The sequence below is a fragment of the Sinohyriopsis cumingii genome, unplaced genomic scaffold (genome assembly GCF_028554795.1).
Source record: "Sinohyriopsis cumingii isolate HCF-2022 unplaced genomic scaffold, ASM2855479v2 utg002074l, whole genome shotgun sequence".
In the NCBI taxonomy this organism is placed as follows: domain Eukaryota; kingdom Metazoa; phylum Mollusca; class Bivalvia; order Unionida; family Unionidae; genus Sinohyriopsis; species Sinohyriopsis cumingii.
In genome coordinates this window covers 83,121-107,397 of record NW_028316123.1, presented here as the reverse complement: position 1 = coordinate 107,397, position 24,277 = coordinate 83,121, and the positions used below count along the sequence as shown (strand labels likewise).

The 24,277-nt window shown below is 36.1% G+C and overlaps 1 protein-coding gene across 4 annotated transcripts in view; it reads right to left on the bottom strand.

Moving 5' to 3' along the window:
* The window catches only part of LOC149771183 (serine incorporator 1-like), a 66,239-nt gene that overhangs the window by 19,250 nt on the left and 22,712 nt on the right, over positions 1–24,277 (bottom strand). For 2 of the 4 annotated variants that reach the window (XM_089948761.1, XM_089948763.1), the window contains exons 7-11: positions 21,900–21,996; positions 20,776–20,862; positions 18,268–18,406; positions 9,159–9,232; positions 1,370–1,384 (exon numbers count right to left, since the gene is read on the bottom strand). In XM_089948761.1, the coding sequence (XP_089804887.1) occupies positions 1,370–1,384; positions 9,159–9,232; positions 18,268–18,406; positions 20,776–20,862; positions 21,900–21,996 (412 nt within the window). The remainder of the gene's footprint in view (positions 1–1,369; positions 1,385–9,158; positions 9,233–18,267; positions 18,407–20,775; positions 20,863–21,899; positions 21,997–24,277) is intronic. The other 2 variants (XM_089948762.1, XM_089948764.1) reach the window with 1 other exon arrangement.

Genomic DNA, 24,277 nt, shown 5'->3' with positions numbered 1-24,277 from the left:
TTACACCAAAAATCACTACAAGTGTGAAAAGCTTTCAATGATGAATGAACACAACACTGAACTCAAAATTAATTAAGACAGATTATGCTATAATTTTAGACAGCCTACTAAACTCTGTCCCAAAAGGTTTTCACATGTTTTGAGCAATGTTTCTAATTATCAGTGATTATAATCTGATATAAAAATGTCAAGGCAACTATTGACAGCTTCTCCAAAAAGGTCCCATCTTAAAATAATGTAAACTTACTTTACTGATCAGAGAACAATTTTACGCAACCATGCCTACTACTGTTCCTATGTAGTTTTGAATAAATGAATACAATCCACCCACAATTCATCCTGACAACCATCTGCATGGCTAAATTATTAAGTTCAAACTGGTCCATTTATACTATCTAGGAACTCTTTCATTGTTCTATTATCTTTGTTTTTAGCACAGTAATTCATTTTGCATCGTGACATGGCAAGAAATTATTATCTGTAGCAGTAAGGACATTCCTGCTACCACACCAAGTCAATCACCATGATTACTACTGTACCTAGATAGCTTTGAATAAATAAATACAAACCACCCATAATTCATCTACACAACTATGTTATCCAAGGAACTCATTCATTATTTTACTGTCTTTGTTTCATAGTAATTCATTTTGCACTGTGACATGCTAAAAAAACTATTCTTTGTAGTTGTAAGGATTTATTCAAAGGTGCACGATTCTAGGAATAACACAATCTTTTATAAAACTGCAAAGATAAATAAATTGAATACATTAAAATAATGCAGTAGATTTTCAAGCCCAACCCTTTTTGTTATTCATAAGGTACCTCCTATATTCATAAACCTTCAAAAACTGAGTTCAAGAATAGAAAGTGAACAGTAATTAAATACCTTATTCACAATATTTTAAACAATGCAGGAATAAACTTTGTTGTGGTTTTTTAATATTTCTTGAATAAATATCTACTTTTCTATAACATTCATTACATGATTTTTAAGCAATTAAAATTCCACCTTATGCTTTCCTTCTTATGATAATATTTTAGTGTGCAATCTTATCAAAGAAATACAAATCAACAGAAAAGGACACTTTATATCAAAATATATTTTACATATGGGTTTTAGGCATGGTTTACAGGCATAGTTTTTCTGACAAAATGCAAAAATGTGCAAAACTGATATAAAATCAGCTCGACAAGTTTCCATTCCATTAAAATTGAATCATTCTTAATATTAATTGTCATGAACCAAGTTCATTATCGGCACTTTTCTATCATATTACAAACATGAGACTGCTCAAAATCATGTGCAAACAATTTTCATTTTGTACAGAGTTTCAGACTGCATATAATAGTCAATAGTCTATCTTACCATATCTGTCAGCTTCTGTAAATAGGTGTCATGAAAACTGAATAAAACTTAAAAAGACATGCAATAATTACAAAGCTGAATATAATATGTCCATACAAGCTCCTACCAATACAAGTATCCGTAGAAAGTAACAAGTCCATACTCAGTACTGGGTAATAAGACCATGATTGGTAATAAGACACCCCAATCCCCACTCCACACTCCATTCTCAGTAATAAGACCATGCTCAGTAATAAGACACACAATCCCCACTCCACACTTTGTGAACTCTTTGATACATTTTAATTGGAGGTAGCTTTATCCAATGATCAAACCATCCTCACTCTAATACAGCTTATTGAGTGTTCTCCATTAGATTTTTTTGTAATCCTCATGACAATTAATGCAGAGATATTAATAAGTTATTAATATTATTATCTGTTATCTTTATTCTGCTGAATACAGACAAATTTCCCTGCCCAAATCCCTCACAAGGACTGACACCCTACAGAAAAGAATTTACAGGAATTCAAGACCATTTCTTCCTTTTAACAGCTAAGTGCTGAAACCATATCTGATATTCTTCAATGATATCAAGATTTTCAAATTAACTGCAGTGCTGGGACATATCGCATGTCAGATCTGAGATGCCACCATGTTTACTTGCAACAAAGTAAACATCATTAGAAGTCGTTTGGTGAAAATCCATGTCAATGTTACCCATCCATTAAGGTGGAACAGGCACAGCAAGATATTGAAGACAGTCATCATGGCAGCCCCATTTCAAGTATAATTGGCAGCATTTTTAGAAGTGTTAGTAAAAAAAAAAAGCATGTTCATGTAGCCTTCCATTTAGGAAGAGTAAAGATCACATTTTCAAGATGGCCACCATGATGGTAATATTAAGGGTCAGTTTCTAATGTATCCTTTAGGGCAATATAGACACTATGAGAACTCTTCTGATGTAACCTCATGCCAAAATGATTTTCAATTTAAGAGAATTAGCAATAACAATATTTTTAAGATGGCCACCATGGTGGCCATACTGGATGTACTTAATTTACAACCAACAAGATATTATAAGGAGTCTTCTTGTGAAAACTCCATGCTGAGATGACTCTTAATTTTGAAGGGATAACAATAAGTAGATTTTTAATATGGCTGCCATGGCGCCTACATTGTATATCAGATTCAACCATTTCCTTTTAGGACCAATTAGACATCATGTCTTTTTGTGACAGTAAAATGCTGATAGGACCAACTAGACATCATATCTTTTTGTGACAGCACAATGCTGGTGAGACCAACCAGACATCATGTCTTTTCATGAAATTACAATGCTGATAGGACCAACTAGACATCCTAAGATATCTTTCTGTGACAGCACAATGTCAATGAGACCAACTAGACATCATGTCTTTTTGTGAAAGCACAATGCTGATGTGACCAACAGTCTTGGCAAAGTGGCGATAATACGATTTTTGAGATGGTTTGTTTAAGTAATGACAAAATGATTCCTAGCAAATATTTAACAACAGTCCTAAATGCATCAAACTAGTCAAGCAAGGGAAAAAAATCTAATCTGACCTTGGATTCCTAAAACTATTTGTGTACAAGACTCGGACTTTACACAAAATTCAAACTGATGAATAATTTTGTCCAAACAAAAAGATTGACATGTTCCAAATAATACAGAATAATAATGCAAAGATACTACATTGCAGGAAACTGAGGTAATTAAGAAAAATCACAATTTTGGTTCGTCTATCTTCCAAATAAACCACTGTCTCTGGTACCTCCATCCATTAAATTCTTTTGTTTCTGACAGTAGGACATTTGAAAAATTTATAAAAGAGATAAATATTTCAGTTGTGAACATTGTTAAAGCTATGATACAGGGATTTTTCTTCAGTAAGAGGCAATAGGCCTGTCATTTTGGTAAAGAATTAAACCAATTGGGGGGAAAAGATGACAACTGTGCATTGCTAAAATTTGAAATTTTACACAAGTTCAAAATATTTCTCACTGTCACAAGGGCCCATTTATGTATCTGAAGACTGTATATCTCTCTGGCAAGGAATTTTTGAAACTATTAAAGTAGGTCCTAGTCCTAAAGTATTATGTGGTAATGCCTGCCATCACTGGTGCCAGGCAAGTGCTAGTGGTCCGGTCACCATGAGATTAAGGTCCTCAGTTCCCACATATTAAATGGGGTCCTCGTCCCAAAATAGTAATGTGACACAATGCCTGCCATCATTGATGCCAAGTGCTAGTGGTCTTTTTATGGGTCATATTACATGAGATTAAGAAGGTCCTTATAGTGGTCTTAGTACTGGTTATATTATAGGAGACCAAGAAAGTCTTCATAGTTGTCTTATTATGGGTCATATTACAGGAGATAAGAAGGTCTTCATAGTGGTCTTAGTACTGGTCATAGTAAATAAGATTTAAGAAGGTCCTCATAGTGGTTTTATTATTGGTCATATTACATAAGATCAAGAAGATCCTCATAGTGGTCTTATTATTGGTCATAGTATATTAGATTTAAGAAGGTCCTCATGGTGGTTTTATTATTGGTCATATTACATGAGATCAAGAGGTCCTCAGAGTGGTCTTATTATGTCATAGTGTATTAGACTAAAGAAGGTCCTCATAGTGGTCTTATCATTGGTCATATTACAGGAGATAAGAAGGTCTTCATAGTGGTCTTATTATTGGTCATAGTGTATTAGATTTAAGAAGGTCCTCATAGTGGTCTTATCATTGGTCATATTACACGAGATCAAGAGGTCCTCAGAGTGGTCTTATCATTGGTCATATTACAGGAGATAAGAAGGTCTTCATAGTGGTCTTATTATTGGTCATAGTATACTAGATTTAAGAAGGTCCTCATGGTGGTCTTATCATTGGTCATATTACAGGAGATAAGAAGGTCTTCATAGTGGTCTTATTATTGGTCATAGTGTATTAGATTTAAGAAGGTCCTCATAGTGGTCTTATCATTGGTCATATTACACGAGATCAAGAGGTCCTCAGAGTGGTCTTATCATTGGTCATATTACAGGAGATAAGAAGGTCTTCATAGTGGTCTTATTATTGGTCATAGTATACTAGATTTAAGAAGGTCCTCATGGTGGTCTTATCATTGGTCATATTACAGGAGATAAGAAGGTCTTCATAGTGGTCTTATTATTGGTCATAGTGTATTAGATTTAAGAAGGTCCTCATAGTGGTCTTATCATTGGTCATATTACACGAGATCAAGAGGTCCTCAGAGTGGTCTTATCATTGGTTATATTACAGGAGATAAGAAGGTCTTCATAGTGGTCTTATTATTGGTCATAGTGTATTAGATTTAAGAAGGTCCTCATAGTGGTCTTATCATTGGTCATATTACAGGAGATAAGAAGGTCTTCATAGTGGTCTTATTATTGGTCATAGTATACTAGATTTAAGAAGGTCCTCATGGTGGTCTTATCATTGGTCATATTGCACGAGATCAAGAAGTCCTCAGAGTGGTCTTATTATGTCATAGTATATTAGACTTAAGAAGGTCCTCATAGTGGTCTTATTATTGGTCATAGTATATTAGATTAAGAAGGTCCTCATAGTGGTTCTATTCTTAGTCATAGTGTACAGAGATTCTCAGTTCTCACATAGCCTGGTGACAAGAAAAATATTATAGATGTAATTCTAATTTATCATTTTTAAAGGTCTGATATTCTTTTCATTTTAGGAGTCCTAATTAGAATTTTAATATCCTACATGTATAATTTATAATTGTATGATTTTTAATAGTTATGGGATAATGCATCACTTTGAAAACACAAAAGTCATCTAGATAAAAACTAATTCAAATAATTTTGGAACAGAATGGTACATTTTAACTTTTAACTTTGAAATAATTCCTCTCAACTGAAAAATAAATTTAAAAAACTTTCAAAATGGTGAAAAAAATCAGACCTTTCAAAATCTATATAATCTAGCTTATATGTAGACATGATGCAGAATAAAACTAATATTTATTGCTTTTCCAAAAGGAAAATAAAACCCTTACTTGTCCCTGTAAAACAATGGAAATGAAAATAAAAAATTAAAAGTATCTGATATAAAGATATATACAACCATAAAATTCAATCAACAGTTATGATAAAAAAAATCCAATATTTTTTTTGCTTTCGTTTCAAGATACCAGTACCTTTGAGTTTACTAATCCATACCAGTCTATTTTAAAATAGATTATTTAATGAGATAAAACAGAGAATTGTCACTGTTACCAGTCTTCAATCAAAACTACGAGTACTGCACATAAACTACATAGTCCTCAGCACATTGTATTTATGGAAACAAAACATCAACATGATCAAGCATCTACTGAAATCATTCTGACATCATTTTTGCATCCATTAACATACACATATATGATTCCCAGTGGGGGCCTTCACTTTTAGAAGTGGACATTGTCACATAGCAGCCTGCATAATATGGTGGTCTTAAGAAACCAATTTTATCTAGTAAAATATAATTCTTTGATAATCCTTACCCAATCATAATACTTAGAAAAATTACAACTATCTCACAAATCCAGCCCTCCCTTTTTAGCTAAAAGCTATCTGTTCACCTTGGTGGAAGTCTGATAATAATAATAATAGTAATGATAATGTGGACTTTGTACTACACTAATCTTTTACAAGCTCAAAGCCGTTTACAATATTAGACACGAAAACATACACAACAGCAAGATTATAAACAAATGCCATGAAATTGCAAGACAAAAACATGATGGCAATAATTATGGAAGTTAGCATTAAGAAGTCTTTAAGACAGTTCTTGTAGTCAAAATAATTGAGTTTTAAGAGCACACTTGAATTAGATCACAATGTCCTGGTGTCTAAGTTCAGTGGCCATTCATTCTATGTAGTCTGGCCCTGTTACACAAAAAAATATTGTCCATAAATACTTAATTTTAAGTCTGAACTTAATTTTAAGTCTGCATACTATTAGTATGACTGTGTTTCTAGATGGGGTGTGTACATTGGCAAAATAAGACAGTATTATGGACTGGTACCAGTCAAAGAAATGTAGCATAATGAACAGACTGTGTTTGATTCTGTGCTCAGTTCTTCATACTCTAAGGATAATCCAAGCAGCTATGTTTTGAACTTTTTGAAGGTTTTGTAGTAGATTCTGAGACGAACCAGAAAGAAGTGAATTTCAACAGTCGTTTCTTGGAAGCATTTTGGAGCACAAAGTTATTTTATTGGCATCAACCGAAAGAAAATTGCGAATGGAGCTGATGTGACTCAGTTCCAGATATGCAGCCATGCGTATGTTTATGATATGTTGGTATAAAGTGAGTACCGTTGTGGGGTTTAATACCATTTTTCAGCACAAGATAGGCTATACATGGTAGCCAATATTAATGGTGAAGGAAGAACCTGGAAAAAAACCAGAAAGAACCGCCGACCCACAAGAAGCTATTGGCAAGCTTTCTCACATACCTACATAGGCCAAACCCAAGACTCGAACCCACGCAGACAGAGGTGAGATGGCAGTGATCCAAAATGGTCAGCGCTTTAGACCACTTGGCCACTCAAGGTCCCCAGTTCAGAGAGACACCTAGGTTCATACTGATGGTAATAATTTAATGTTGATATTGCTGATACTTATTGAGGTAAAGGACGTGAATGAGAAAGCCTTTGCACTGTGATCAGGACGGCGTCAGTTTTATCATCATCCATCTGCAGCTTGTTACATGTCATCCATGACTTCACATTGAATATGCACCTCTCTATACCATGTGCAACTAGATTTATATATTTTAATTGTCATCTGGATACAATTGGTGAGACACATCTGAGTGTATAGAATGAAGAGAATGGAACCATGAACAAAGCCTTGTGGAACTCAAAACAGAGATCAACTGGGCTGGAATGTTTTCCATTTATGGATACAATTTGTACCCTGTTGACAAAGTGGGACTTGAACCAAAGTAAGGCTGCATCATGAATACCAAATACATCCTGGAGATGGTGAAGTAATATACCATGGTCTATTAAGCATAATGTTGCAGACAAGGAGAGTGAGGACTGTAATCTTTACAGTATCCAAATCTGAGAGAAGGCCATTAACTACTCTCAGAAGGCAGTTACATTACTATGGCAATACGCATCTGAATTCAGATGAGATGGAAGTTGGGACAGAACCGTTCTTTCTAAGGTTTTTTACTTGAATGGGAGGTTAGAAACAGGGCAGTAGTTCTTTAAATTGGTATAGTCATACACCAGTTTCTGCAATGGAGGCTTTACAACAGCAGTTTTAAAAAATGATGGGAATAACCTGGATGAAAAAGATGCACTGTAAACTTATTTGTCTACTAATGAATACCGCCAACCCATTTTCCTTTATTAAAGCAACCCATGGCCATAGTCATGTATGTGTTAGCTAAACAAGATGATACAACATGCTGAATGGAATACTGCATGCTGATTACCAGTTGTTAACTAAAGATGACAAGACTATCAGAATCATTTTACTGCAATATTTTCTAATGGATTCCATGTGCAGATACTAAATATATGAGAAATATATGGGCAAGCCTTGCATTTCTTATTTATGAAAATGTACCAATATTTTGGATATAAAGTTTCAAAACTTTTTTGAGAGGGATGGATGTATATAGGCATGTTCTCTGACCTAGTTAGAGACAGTGCTGTTGGAGACTGCAATCTGAAGTTCTTGAGGATGACTTGAGTCTGTCACTTTACATACTTCGGTCTGAATTCGGTACCCAATGCAATCACAGGAGTACAGTGGCTGTTATCATTGGTTTTCTCATTTCACAGACAGAAATGAGTGTATCTGATTTAATTGAGACTTTTACATCAGAACAGAACACCAGCTCTCCTCAGATTGCATCAAAAAATGTAAGTCCAGCAAAAATAGTATTGCAAAAGAAAATGGTCTTAAAATTAGAAGACATTACAATAAAATTCATTTTGGCATAATGTTTGTTCTCTTAAAACAGCTGGGCCCAACAACCAACAGAAAGTACCATACCATATTTATGCCAATATGCCCCACCCCAAGCTCTGCTCTCTTGTCATAGATCAAAATTCAAAATCCATTCTGGTCACTAACAGACCAGAGGGGCCCCGAGTGGCTTAGTGGTCTAAAGCGTTCTCCGTTATGGACCAATGCCATCTCACCTCTGTCTGCGTAGGTTCGGGTCTTGGATTCAGCCAATGTGGGTATGTGAGAAAGCTTGCCAGTAGCTTCTCGAGGGTCGGTGGTTCTTTCCTGGGATTTCCCGGGTTCTTCCTCCACCATTAATACTGGCCGCCATGTATAGCCTATAGCCTATCGTGTGGTGAAAAATGGCGTTAAACCCTACAACAACCAAAAAAAACCTAACAGACCAACCCCAATTAGTTCCCAATTAGTATTCATAAATGCCCGGACATGCATGTATATGTGCATAATAATATGATGATTATCATCTACGTTACTGAAAATGATCAACAGAGCAAAAGAAGGATGGATAAAGAGATCCATAATACTGCTAAATTTGGAAGGTGGGATATATTTAACATCAAAAGCAAGACCACTACATATGCTTGTAAACATGCAACAATGACAATCTTCTGCAAGAAATTTCAGCACATTTATTTTTAACCATATTCACAACACCAGCCGAAAAGTAAAACATTCTTCTTCATAACTTTCATGTTCTTAAGATGCATTTTAAGCTCAAACTAAACATGAAATTCAATGCCCCCCTCCACACACACACATCAAGAAAATTACCAACCTGTGTCAGTCTGCAATATGGTCTTTTCAGACATGGTGAGCTTTCCAACTTGACTGTTAGCAGAGGTGCGAATGCTGGAGAAAAACGTAAAAGACGATGATAGAAAGCACTTAATTTTTGCTTAATTTATTTATTCCAACCACTCTATGTAATCGGTAGACTTTACCTTTAAAATGAAGTTGGGAGAAGAAAGGACTTTATCTGGAAAAGTCTTATGACTGGACTGATTAGGTTTGCAGCAATTTATCCAAATTTTTGCAAGCAGTGAAATTCCTGCTCTGGCAATTTAGTAAGGGTAGGATTTTTTATCATCCACTTTATGTTTCAACAATGAGTGACAACTAACTTTTAATGAACAAAGATAAAACAGTTATCTTTATTACAAACAACATATCAGTGATCATGTCTCATAACAATAGACCCTTCATGCATTAAACTGAACTACATGTAATTGTATATTAGCAGAGAAATAACTACCAAAAAAATCCCAATTCTTCAAGTAAAATATGTTTCTTTGAGGATACTTATCGATATAATACCCTCAGGTGAACTACTGCTACATCGCAAACCAAACCCTCCCAACTAACACTTTTAATTAAAAGTTATCTGCTCACCTAGGTGGCAGTCAGGCAGAGTGATCTACCCTAGGTACAGGGATTGGTGCCAAATCCTGTGAATATCTTGGGACTGGAGTATAAGGCATATTCTCCATGTGGATGTAACTGCAGTGTGGCAGGGAGGGTGCATGTATATCATGATTGGGTAAGTATTCTCAAAGAAACATTTTACTCTAAATAATTGGTTTCCTCTTTAAATACATTACCCGATCATGATACCTTATAAGAATAGGTAAGAGGTGGAGGGAAATACATCCCTTACCCCAGAGAGACCATCTCTGGTCCCCTAAGGTATTTGCGATAGATTGTAGATAACCTGTCTTAAAAAAACTCCATCTGTCAAGAAGTGGCTTTACAAGGGAAAAATTTCTCTCCTGCAAATCCAGAGGAAGATGCAAAGCCGCTTCTGTATGAAGCTGTCAACCGATCTAGAAGGTAACCCTTATGCCATGGGTAAAGGTTCATCCAGACTGACTTGAGTCTTTTAGGAAGAAAGATCTCTGATAAGAACTGGAGAAGTATACTCAGATCTCCATCCCACAGCATGGAAAAAGACAGAGAACAGTTTCACTCATTTGTAATGATGGTGCATGAACCAATATGTAAACCAAATTGATTTGTGTGGGTTTAGTCCCACAGCGTGGAAAAAGACAGAGAACAGTTTCACTCATTTGTAATGATGGTGCATGAACCAATATGTAGAGCAAATTGATTGGTGTGGGTTTAGTCCCACAGTGTGGAAAAAGAGAACAGTTTCACTCATTTGTAATGATGGTGCATGAACCAATATGTAGAGCAAATTGATTGGTGTGGGTTTAGTCCACAGGACAGATATCTGACTTTATTCTGGACGAAAATGCCTATGTTGATATATCATCCAGGCAAAGATAGAGAACAGCTTCACTCAGATGCAATGATTGTAATGACTGTCCTCATTTTGTGAAACATTTTCTGGTGCAAATTCATTGGGGTGGGTTTAGTCTGATAAGCAGGACAGATAGCACACTTTATTCAGGATGAGAAAAGCTGAATGTTTTGAATGATCATCCTTCCCATCTTTGAAGGTACAATGAGGGGTGATCTCCCTTGATGCAATGGCTTGGTATTATTGAAATACCGTTTCAGAGCTCGCACTGGTCCTTGTCATTGACCTTGAGATGAAGTGTCCATAATAGACGAGAATTATTACCAATTATATCTAATTCCTGTTGAATTGATTCCTGTTCTTGGTAATGAAAGCAAGTGGCTCCATGAGTGAAATCGATCCATCATGTGGTAACTGCAAGCAGATGGGTCCACCAATAAGAAATGTATTACTAATTTTGCCTGCCAACTGCATAATGAGGAAGCAGGACTTACAGGCGAACAAAGTAAACTCTTGAAAGCAGTTCAAACGGTGTCATGTTCTGCCAGGTTAATATGCATAATACTTTCCACTTGGGCAAGGGTCCAGTGTCAGTGGACAGGTGAAATATAAATGAATAGACGATCAGATAGATCTCTCTTCCATTATAGCAAAGTATGTCAATGATTGTGGAATGGTAGGTTCAACTGTGATTGGTGCTAACTGTTTCTCACTGAGAAGTCATAGAAAGTAAGCTATTGAGGTATGGGTACCTACACTGGTAACAATTGCTTTGTGTGCTCCACTGAGATTATATTCTGTTGTCTTCATAAACCTCTAAGGTGGATAGCCATCTCATTTATGGACACTCAACCACTTCTTGTGAAAACTGTTTGTTCTTCAAGACATATTTCATAAGATCCCAAGATGAAGGTTCAGTAACTCTAGGTTGGGGTAAAATATCTGCCATCATGGTTTCTGAATTCTGATTAGGAAATATCTCAAATCTGGCAATTCTTTCGTAAGGTTGCTCATATACTTCCCACTTGAGTGTAGTAATCAGGATGAGGAGACACTCAGATTTGCTGATGCCTGTATCCCCTTCCGAAAAGAAGTGTAGAAGTGTATACAGTTGGCCATTCCAATCTATAGAAAGAGCATTTATTATTCAGGCCTTTTGTTTCCAGGACTAGAGAAACAATGGTTGAAGTTTTGACATTCCAACTTGTCACTAATAGGTCCATCACAGGTCAAATTCACGTTAAGTGTCTGCTGAATGAAAACAATATTGATTGTGACTGCAGAAGTTGTGCTTGCAGAGGTATTGCCAATGTGAGTCCAAAGCGGTTTCCCTGCCTTCAAGATGCAACCTCATATTGTTGTAGATTGTGACAGTTGGCCCAATGGTCCCAGGGTAGGCCATCCACTTGAACCACGTAATCATTGTTATTGGAGCAAAATAAACTGACCAAGTACTAAGATGTCCACTAATGCATTGGACCGGCGTCAGTCTTTAGCAAATGGATTGCTCCAAAAAGGCATCGAACCTACCATTGCATGAATTCAATTCTCATTCCTGGGGAACACAGTCTTTTTGCCTGAACAATGATTCAAGACCTTGTCGACCAAATCTTGAAAGTGTACAAGGATGGAAATGTTCCTGTTGACAAGGAGATTGAGAAGAAAGGAGTATAACACATGAAATCATGTCTTGCTCCAAAATATAACTCATCTGCTGCTTGTAGCCTGATGTAGGCGAATCGCAGAACTTCTGGAAGCCATTTGAAATGGGGCATGAAATCATGCCTCTATCTCATACACATGATGGGCAATAACTCTTGCCTATTACATACCCTGCCACCCTCAGATGTTGCTCATTTTTAGCTGAGTGAAATGCTAATGAGGATGCTTGCATGGTGGGGTGGTTGGAAGGGTTTCCTGTTGGAAATGAACTTGACAAGTCCAACAATCATGATTATGCAAACACAAAGAAGCCGTACTCAATTGTTCTGAGGGAATAGGGTGATCCAGTGAGCCTGAAATTTCAGGAGGCAACAGCCCAAATGTAGACTGTATGCAGGCAGTGGGAGGGTAGATCAGTGTCTAGTGTTAGGAGGCCTGAAGGTGGAGAAAACTAGTTTCTTGCCATCTCTGTATGGTTGTCTCCGAGCTTTATTGTCTCCTGGCTTCGGGCTGGAATCTATATTGCATATCTCCATCATAGTAAGGATATGTCATCGATATTATGGCCAAATGGATGAACCTGTAACAAAGATGCCTGTAAATCCTAGTTGGCTGGACCATTTTATCAAAATAAAAGTCCCCCATGCTGGATGGCCGGTGATGGCTTGATGGTTGGTGACAGCAAACAGATCTAATGGATCTGGTACAAACCCCATGCATCAGGACTTACAGGCCTGAAGAACATGCCTGGACATGTTGGTGGTCTTACGCCAATTGGGCTGCCAAAAAATTGAGGGGACACTCACCCAGTGAGTCAGAATTGCAAGCAATGAACTTAAGGTTGGGGAATGCCAGCTTTGGCACTTTAGGTTGGTGCGGGGGGTGGGGCCAGCTTTGTAGGTTGGCTTTGGATGAATGCCGAGGATGTCAATGTTATCTTTCTGTGCCTTATTCCATCTTTCCTTCCTTTTTGATGCCTTCTGGACTAATGAATTAAACTTGCATTTCAAGCAATTAGTTGACACTTCTACTGAAACAACACAAGAGAAAAGGATGCATAAGTTAGCAATTCAGCATGTTACTCTCTAATACTGTAGCCTAGACTTCCTCTGTCAATGTATTATACATGCTGCATGTCATAGATGATGTACACTTAGTACATACAATAGAAGAGTCATGGTTGACTTCCTCAGCTGTGTATTTCATGCATTTAGATGACATTTAGTAATGCATATTAGTAATTAGTAACAGTCAGCATGCAGCTAACTCATTAATATCAACCCAGTTATTAATGGAGTAAGCAAAAATACAGTCACATTTTAGATGCCTTATAGATTATGCTTTGAACTTATGCATTTCATGCATTTAGTTGACATTCTACTGAAATGACACAAGAAAACAGAAAACAAAGCATAAATTAGCAATACAGCATGTTACTAATTTGCTTATACCATCTCTATTACTAAGGGTGTAAGCAAACTAGTCAGTGCAGTGCTGACTCATAAATGACAATATGAAGTCAATGATAATGTGGTGTAATGTGGTCTTGAATAGCCAAAGTCCATAAAGATGACAAAGTCATTCAAATTGGCAGAAACTAAAAATAATGTAAACAACCTGAAGAAGAATCACTGTAGAACACAATAAGTTCAAAATGAAAGTTAGATAATCCAATTTCAACACTAAGATGGCATGGATTGTCTGAGGTACAATGTGCAATGTTACCAGAACAGTAGCAAAGCTAAAACCTAGCAACTGCTTGTGGTAGCAAGGGGAGGTAATGGGCAAGAGTTATTACCCTTTCTTTTTAAGAGATAGAAAAAAGTTCATTTTCATCTTTTAGTAGGGCCAGATTCATGAGGTACCAGGATAATATTCCTAATGTAATATGATTAGGGAATGCAAAATTGATGGAGGAATTCTCCCACTTATTCCTTTGACTAAACTCATGGAGCAGCCTGAATTGATACTGTGCCTTCCAAGCTGTCACTAATTAAGGGGTCCCTTCTAGTGGCAAAGGGTTGAGAAATTTGCACATCTGTTGGAAGTTGAGGTACTAGGCTTGACATCATAAATAATGAGTGTCTTGAGGCAGTATGTGGGTTACACTGGTCTACATAATTGCCTGCATAGGCTGGTCTCCGTAACTGCCTGTATGGACTGCTCTCCGTAATTGCCTGTATAGGCCAGGTTCGACTTAGTGGACAACAGACTGTCTTCTGTTGACTTAAGTATATGTTGTAGTTGTGACCCTATGATCGCTTGTATATGGTCAAGTCCAGCTGAAAGGGAAGTAGGTCTGTTTAAAGAGAACATCATCCAATTCATCATGTTGGGATGGGTTATGGGATGTTTGATACATGTAACCAATCTGAGCATCTTCTGTTTGAGGACACATTTTGGCTGTTTGCTTTGCTCTTTTTCTCACTGTTCAGCAATAGATAATAGAGCCAAACCCTGAGGTGTCCTGTGGTGGAGAGCTATAAAGATTCCAGTGGTGGAAGCAATCAAAAGTATAATCTTCTATAGATAATTTTCACCGGATGTCAGAACTGTAGACCCAGCAGGTTATGTAGAGAAAGAATGACAGAAGTCCAATGTGCATGGGTGTGATATTTGAATTCAAGCCTGCAAAGTGGTTTTCACTCATCCAAGTAGGATCTTAGAATCATGAGGAACTTGAATCATTTATAGATTACGGTAGTGAAGTCAAAGACTCCTGTGCTAATTGCTAAGTAGTTGGAGGCAAATGTTGATGATGGTGGCCCAATAAATTTGCAGTATTGACAAGTCAGATCCCACTACTTCTAAAGTGTTGCTAAGTACAGACTCTTTGGTGGCAGAGGCTTAAGGACAAGTGAAGAGACATCTCTTGAAAACTGAGGCCCATAATGGACATCATATGCAGAAAGTGTTTTGAGATACAATGTGGGTAAGATAGATCCCTGAGGGTATCTATATAAACTGTACATCTTTCACAGGACGTGCCTAGCAGCATTATGCAGTTCAAGTGATCAAATATTAGTACCTTACTCCTACCTCGTAGACAGGGAACTAACATGAGCATATACGTGTCAATGGAGCAAGCCGGGTGTGATTCACACGCTGCGCTCTTTTAGCCTAATAATAATACTTTGAACATATCCCTTGCATATAATCCAATAAATTGAGTAGTCCTATTATTTAATACCGAAGTATCAAAAATATTGTAGAAATAGTTGTAAAATCTTGTTTACCTTTTTTAGCCACTTTTTCATTTAGATCGTCTGCCATATTAGTTCAAATAATGATTACTTCCGTTCTCAGCCTCGTTTTTTTGTGTGCCATATAAGGACATTGATCCCTTATTTGGAAACATAAACAAATTGAAGTAAAAATTTGGCGCCATTTGGGTCAGAAATTCCGCGCATTAAAAATACAGTTTATTGGCAACTTTGAAATTCCACCAAGAAGCAATTATTCATCACTTGACTGATAATAACATAGCGTAGAATATCCAAATATGGTCTCGCAAGCCTTACATAGAAAAGGGGTCACACGTTATCTGTCATGGCAGAGAGGGTGAGGTTAGTGTAACCATGCCAATTTATTTTATCGTGTAAGGGCTTAACAAATTCAAAATAAGCCAAACTTCTTCACAACATGATTACACTTATGTAGTAGATTTCTACACTGTTTGTTTTTCTGACCTTAGTGATGATTTCTTTTGCTCCATAACATGATATGGGATCAGGTCGTAGCCTCAACCACAACAAATCAAGTTGAGGCTACGACATCGTAGCTAGTGATCAAAAAGAGTCCCTGAATAGACTGGGCATAATCTGCAGAAAGTGTTTATTCATGAAGAGCTTGGCAGCGCTATGTGAGACAGAACTGGACAAGTTCATTTTGGTTGACACTGTATGATCTATTGTGGTCTTGGCCCATTGCAATCGGACTTATTCGGCCAAATTCAGTCATGGAGGTACATGACCACCTTGGCTGGCATTAAGAGGTCCAGTTCTTGAAGTTGGGACTGGGTACAAGGTATTGATCAATGTATCAGGTCCATAATTCTAATATTAGAGACTGTAACTGATGCTTGTTGCTGCTCTCCATCTCGCTGTCCAAAAAAGAGACGGTTCAGACCCTTGCAAACAATTTATGTTTTTGTCCCCAAAGCTACGATTGACTTCTGTCCATAATATGCAAGTCTGACATGTATTCAAGGGGTGACAACCAGAGAATTTACACATGTTGAGTGGTTGTCAAACTGGTTTTGCTCATGGCCTACATCTGTTAGACAAAACAGAGCCAACCCTATACGCCCATCCTGTGTTGAATGTCCTGCTTTTTGTACATTGAGTATCCATGCAGAGTTACCCATGATGATAAATACCACTAAAGGGGTGCATGTGACCTGTACAGGTAGAACAGGAGCAAAGATAAGAATATTTTGAAAGTGGATGCTTAACAATGATTTCTAGTCATAATAACTCATTGGCACATGAATATGACTGCCTGAACAGGCAGAATCACTGGATCATCGTATATAGTATTTACATGAATGAACAGGAAGGCAAATAATCAATTCTAGCCAATTGACTGCCTACACAGAAAAACATCACTCAAGCAATGCTAATAATAACAAACTGAGCAAACTATGTACAAAAAATGTACTCGAATCTTATCCAACCAGAGCTGAAGCTATACAGTAATATAAACAAGATGTACCCTTTCTAATGTGGAAAAGGAAACTTTCTGGCATCTCTAACCATCAAGATGTACCCTGTCTAATGTGGAAAAGGAAACTTTCTGGCATCTCTAACCATCAAGATGTACCCTGTCTAATGTGGAAAAGGAAACTTTCTGGCATCTCTAACCATCAAGATGTACCCTGTCTAATGTGGAAAAGGACACTTTCTGGCATACCTACAAATGAAGATGAATCCTGTCTAATTTGAAAAAGGATGCTTTCAAGCATCTCTGTCAAGATAAATCGTAATGTGGAAAAGGACACTTACAGGCATCCTTAAGCATCAAGATCAACCCTGTCTAAAAATGTTACTTTTGGGCATTCCTAGCCATCAAAATTAATCATGTCTAATGTGTTAAAGGACACATTCAGACATCTCCATTTATCTAGAAGAACCCTGTCTAATGTGTTAACACATTAACCCCTGTTGGTTTTTGCCATTTTTGCCTGAAAATCAAGTAGGAAACACATTTTGAAAGCTATTTCTGAATAAATTCGAAAACACCAAATCCCCGGTCATCTTTCAATAACATACTGCCTAGTTGTGTTAGAAACATCGTTTTTCGTTGGCTATTTGACTCGCACATGAGCAGAAGGGTAAAAGTTGGACTTTTTCTTTTGTTGTTGTTGTTGTTTTTGCTAAACAGAGCCATTATTTTCGTATGGAGACCACTCTTTATTCCAAATGCCCATCTTATCCTACTTTTTGCAAAGGCTCATCTGTCTGTTTGCAGTTCATACCGGTTTGCCTTAGATCCGAGACCAAAAAATCTAAAATCCGGACACAAAATAGGATTCCGACCACGGGCGAATTTTGTGTTAAAAAAGGTCGGGTCCAAAAAATGAGGTTTTTCTATCTGTATTTTGTAGTACAACTAGATATTCCATATTATTTGGTATCACTGTAGAGCTACATCTGTCTACCTTTCTATAATATCATCCACTTTAGTGTCTCATGCATGACCATGATGCTACAGAGCACAGCAGTAGGCTACTACCTCCTGCCCCGTAAAGTCATCGCTAAGGGCTAATGTGTTAAAGAATAAGATGATTTCTGCATGCTTTCTCATACAGTCAAAGCTGTCTTTTAAGGACAATCAAGGTATTGTCAGTTTCTTCCTTTGATTACAGGCATTCTTTATGCAAATGTTATATCTGGAAGTGAAATTAAGTGGTTCATACAATTCATGTTTTTAACAAGCAGGTGCCCTTTGTATAGACATACCATACCTGGAATACAGGACTGCAGCCAAGAACAGCAAAAGCGAGATAATGCTCAGATAGTCAAAGGATGCTATTACATTCTCATCGTGGACTTTAGTTCCATTGGTGCTATAGTGACTCACAAGGTTTGGATTGCAGGATTTATCTATTAAAAAAAGATCAAAAAATGACCAAACATTAGATCCCTTTTGTCTTATATGCTGTCTATTTTTTGTTTCTAGGGCAAATGTTTTGTGTTTTCATCAATACAAGTCATTTTGAGATGACATATGCCCATATCAATCACTCGTGCAAAGAATCTGACTCATAAAGACCCTACGATCGAAAAAAGTCTCAACTTTTATGCAAATTCAATAGATTTTGTACTTAATTTCAAAGATAACTTAAACGGTTTTGGATTTGTTTTTGTCCCAAAGAATAAAGTGTGGATAATGAACTGATGGAAAAACAAACAGATGAAAACTAAAAACACTGAAAATGAAGAACTATAAATAGCAAAAGACACATCAAATCTGCACCACTCATCTAATATATGCTATCTCACATCTACACCACTTGTCTAATATACCTAATAATGGATCAATGGACAACAGATGAAACATTTAAAGTATTCAACCTAAAGAACACGACAGACAAAAGACCATCTCACAAGCTCTTCTAGTCTATGGCCATATTGTTAACTAAAAATCTGCGTTTGTAGGTACTGATGACTTGTGATGTAGTTTTGGTAGACATGCTTAGCTATATATGTATTGCAGCCAATAAGGATATAAACCTACATCTGTCTTCTGAAATCGTTTGGAAACACAGACAGAACACACTGACATACAGAGTGTTAGCTATATCTGTATTACAGCCAATGAGGATATAAACCTACATCTGTCTTCTGAAATGGTTCGGAAACACAGACAGAACACACTGACATACAGAGTGTTAGCTGTATATGTATTGCAGACTAAAAGGATATAAGTCTACATGTTTGAAGGTAATTAAGTCAACTGATATAGTTTTGACAAAAATGTATCTTATACACAAAGATATCTGATATAGTTCTGACAAAAATGTATCCACAAAGATATCTGTCATGGATTTCACTGCATTTGAAAAAAATATTACTCGTAAATTTGAAGTAAATGCAGAGTATTTCGAAAGCTTTAAACCTCTACTGGCATCGCACAATATACAGTAACTGTCACTTTACACCTATCCCTGCATCCCACAATACAGATTCCTGTCACCTTACACCTATCCCTGCATCCCACAATACAGATTCCTGTCACTTTACACCTATCTCTGCATCCCACAATACAGATTCCTGTCACTTTACACCTATCCCAGCATCCCACAATACAGATTCCTGCCACTTTACACCTATCCCTGCATCCCACAATACAGATGAATGTCACCTTACACCTATCCCTGCATCCCACAATACAGATTCCTGTCACTGTATACCTACCTATACCTGCATCCCACAATACACAGGTTTAATTCACCTTACACATGTATGTGCATTGCACAATACATATTCCTGTCACTGTATACCTATACCTGCATCCCACAATAAACAGGTTTAATTCACCTTACACGTTTATGTGCATTGCACAATACAGATTCCTGTCACCTTACACCTATCCCTGCATCCCACAATACAGATTCCTGTCACCTTACACCTGTCCCTGCATCCCACAATACAGATTCCTGTCACCTTACACCTATCCCTGCATCCCACAATACAGATTCCTGTCACTTACACCTATCCCTGCATCCCACAATACAGATTCCTGTCACCTTACACCTATATCTGCATCCTACAAATACACAGATTCCTCTCACTTTCTAACTGTACATGCATTGGTTTCCATCACTTAACACCTATACCTGCATCCTACAATACACAGATTTCTGTAACTTAACACCTATACTTGCATCCTACAATACACAGATTTCTGTAACTTAACACCTATACCTGCATTTCATAATACACAGATTCATGTCACTTTACACATATACCTACATCCTACAATACAAAGGTTCCTGCAACCTAATTCTAACATTTAAACTATCTTTGTTTCAAACTTTGCTTCACAACTGATGATCAAATGTAACATACCTATGAGTTTCCATCTATGTAGCATATCCTTATAAAATTGTTGACAACAAAATTGAAAAATTCTAAGGCAAGATCATGGATAAGACCTAAAAAGTCCAAACGCTTTCACCTATTGAAACCTGAGGTTAATGATCTATTCTAGGATGCAAGATTGCTACAATCATAATTTCTCAAGAGTGACAGAAAAAAATCAGCTGAATGTGCACAACTTGTGCATTATATTTTCATGTATCCTATCTTTATTTTAGTAAACATCTGTTACATTCAGAAAATTCCCCATTTTTTTAAATGCAAGGAGCATTTCTCCCCTAAATGTTCAGCTCTAGAAGAACCTAGAAGTCTTCCCTTGTTTTGTGCATATGATAAAATTATGAATATAATGAAAATCTATCTATACCTACCTGGGTTGTTGGTCATGGCTGACCAGGTGAGATAAACCACATACACAGAAATGACAGAGGACTGCAGCAAACCTGATCGTGGCTGGGCTAAAATAGGAATACGAACAAATCTCATATCTTCATGTCTTATGATGTTTTTCATTTAAGGAACAGTGGAACTTCAGGCATAAAAGAACTAAATTTTTTGACACAAGGCAAAATAAATCCTTCTACCCGCAACAAAAGAATGTCTTCTAGTCCTCTCTTTACTGAGGCAATCAAAGAAACAGACTTCATAATTACATATAAATACTTAGGCAATCAAAGAAATAGACTTTACAATTACATATAAATACTCAGGCAATCAAAGAAATAGACTTTATAATTTACATATAAATACTCAGGCAATCAAAGAAATAGACCTTATAATTGCATATAAATACTCAGGCAATCAAAGAAAGACTTCACAATTACATATAAATAAATAGGCAATCAAAGAAACAGACTTTATAATTTACATATAAATACTTAGACAATCAAAGAAAGACTTTAAAATTACATATAAATAATTAGGCAATCAAAGAAACAGACTTTATAATTTACATATAAATACTTAGGCAATCAAAGAAAGACTTTAAAATTACATATAAATCATTAGGTACTAAAAGAAACAGACTTTATAATTACATATAAATAAAAGCTACTTTTACTTTTCATTCAAATGCACTACGTTAAAAACACAATGAAATACAAACATGGATACAACAAAAAAAATGTACAAACTGAACTGTCATGCCTTATTAAGTGTGTGTGTGTGTGTGTATATATATATATATATATATATATATATATATATATATATATATATACATACATACACATATATAGAGGGAGACAGACAGACAGACAGACAACTGATTATGGAAATGATCAGTGTTTATTTATGTGCATCTGTTATAATATGTTGCAAATGTGTACTTATGCTGTTTAAAATTTGTCCATTGATAAAAGGTGAAAGCACAAATGAGGTTAGTTACAATGATGTACATTATGTCCATAGAATGAGAATACCCTCATCTTTGACAATGAAATAATACGTATAACTTTGATCAATGACACAATAAGTCTAACTAATGTCTTTATACCTTCCTGAATTTTAGGCAGAATGGCAAGGACGGACACTCCAAAAATCAGAATCATATTGAAGCTCACAAAGAACTTGTGAAGTCCACAACTGTCACCCTAAATTCAGAAATGAAAGCATTAACAAAACAATTCTTTTAATAATTACAGTGAAACATCCAAAAATATGAAATCTCACAAGATCAAAATAAATTTTCATGCTAGACGGTTTTCAGTTTAATAAGTTTCATCTAAGAATGAGATATCAGGTGTCCATTCAAGTACACACCGACGTTTCATAAAACATTGATATCTGGCCAACTCATATAAATTGGATTATATTGCCCCTGTCCATTTTCAGTTTTGTGTGACTCATTTTACAGTGAACATTTTAATTCCTTTTCTAAACAGAAGGATTTCTGTTCATTTTCACTAAACATTACAAGAGATGTTTGAGATCAGAGAAAATATCCAATTTCAATAGGGAATAAAAATTTTATGAATTTTTATCTTGAGAAATTTCATAGAACAATATGTCATAGAATTAAACAAATAAGGAGCCATTATCTAAATTCAGAAGTTCATGAAATGACACATAAAATCAATTTTAATTATCTTCACACTTTCTCACTGGATGCATGTGCATGTGTGTAATATCACAATAGCAACTTCTATACCTTGTGATATGATTGGAATGGTCTTTACATGTGTGTAAAATATCACAAAACAATTTCTATACCATTCCATACATGAATTTTAAACCACCTTGTGATATGACTGGGGATGGTGTTTACATGTGTGTAAAATGTCACAAATCATCTTCTAAACCATTTCAGACATGAATCTGAAACCTTGTGACATGATTAGGAATGGTCTTTAGATGTGTGTAATATCACATACATCTTCTATACCATTTCAGACATGAATCTGAAACCTTGGGATATGACTAGGAATGGTCTTTACATGTGTGTAAAATGTCACAAAACATCTATACCATTTCAGACATGAATCTAAAACCTTGTGATATGACTAGGAATGGTCTTTAGATGTGTGTAATATCACATACAACTTCTGTACCATTTCAGACATGAATCTGAAACCTTGTGATATGACTGGGAATGGTCTTTACATGTGTGTAAAATGTCAAAACATCTATACCATTTCAGACATGAATCTGAAACCTTGTGATATGACTAGGAATGGTCTTTAGATGGGTGTAATATCACATACAACTTCTATACCATTTCAGATATGAATCTGAAAACTTGTGATATAACTGGGAATGGTCTTTAGATGTGTAAAATTTCACAAAACATCTTCTATACCATTTCAGACATGAATCTGAAACCTTGTGATATGACTAGGAATGGTCTTTAGATGTGTGCAATATCACATACAACTTCTATACCATTTCAGACATGAATCTGAAACCTTGTGATATGACTGGGAATGGTCTTTACATGTGTGTAAAATGTCAAAACATCTATACCATTTCAGACATGAATCTGAAACCTTGTGATATGACTAGGAATGGTCTTTAGATGGGTGTAATATCACATACAACTTCTATACCATTTCAGATATGAATCTGAAAACTTGTGATATAACTGGGAATGGTCTTTAGATGTGTAAAATTTCACAAAACATCTTCTATACCATTTCAGACATGAATCTGAAACCTTGTGATATGATTAGGAATGGTTTTTAGATGTGTGCAATATCGCATACAACTTCTATACCATTTCAGACATGAACCTGAAACCTTGTGACATGACTAGGAATGGTCTTTACATGTGTGTAATATCACACACAACTTCTATACCATTTCAGACATGAATCTGAAACCTTGTATGACTAGAAGATATGACTAGGAATGGTCTTTAGATGGGTGTAATATCACATACAACTTCTATACCATTTCAGACATGAATCTGAAACCTTGTGATATGACTAGGAATGGTCTTTACATGTGTGTAAAATGTCACAAAACATCTTCTATACCATTTCAGACATGAATCTGAAACCTTGTGACATGACTGGGAATGGTCTTTACATGTGTGTAAAATGTCAAAACATCTTCTATAATATTTCAGACATGAATCTGAAACCTTGTGATATTACTAGGAATGGTCTTTAGATGGGTGTAATATCACATACAACTTCTATACCATTTCAGATATGAATCTGAAACCTTGTGATATGACTGAGAATGGTTTTTAGATGTGTAAAATGTCACAAAACATCTTCTATACCATTTCAGACATGAATCTGAAACCTTGTGGTATGACTAGGAATGGTCTTTAGATGTGTGCAAGATCACATACAACTACTATACCATTTCAGACATGAATCTGAAACCTTGTGATATGACTAGGAATGGTCATTAGATTTGTGTAATATC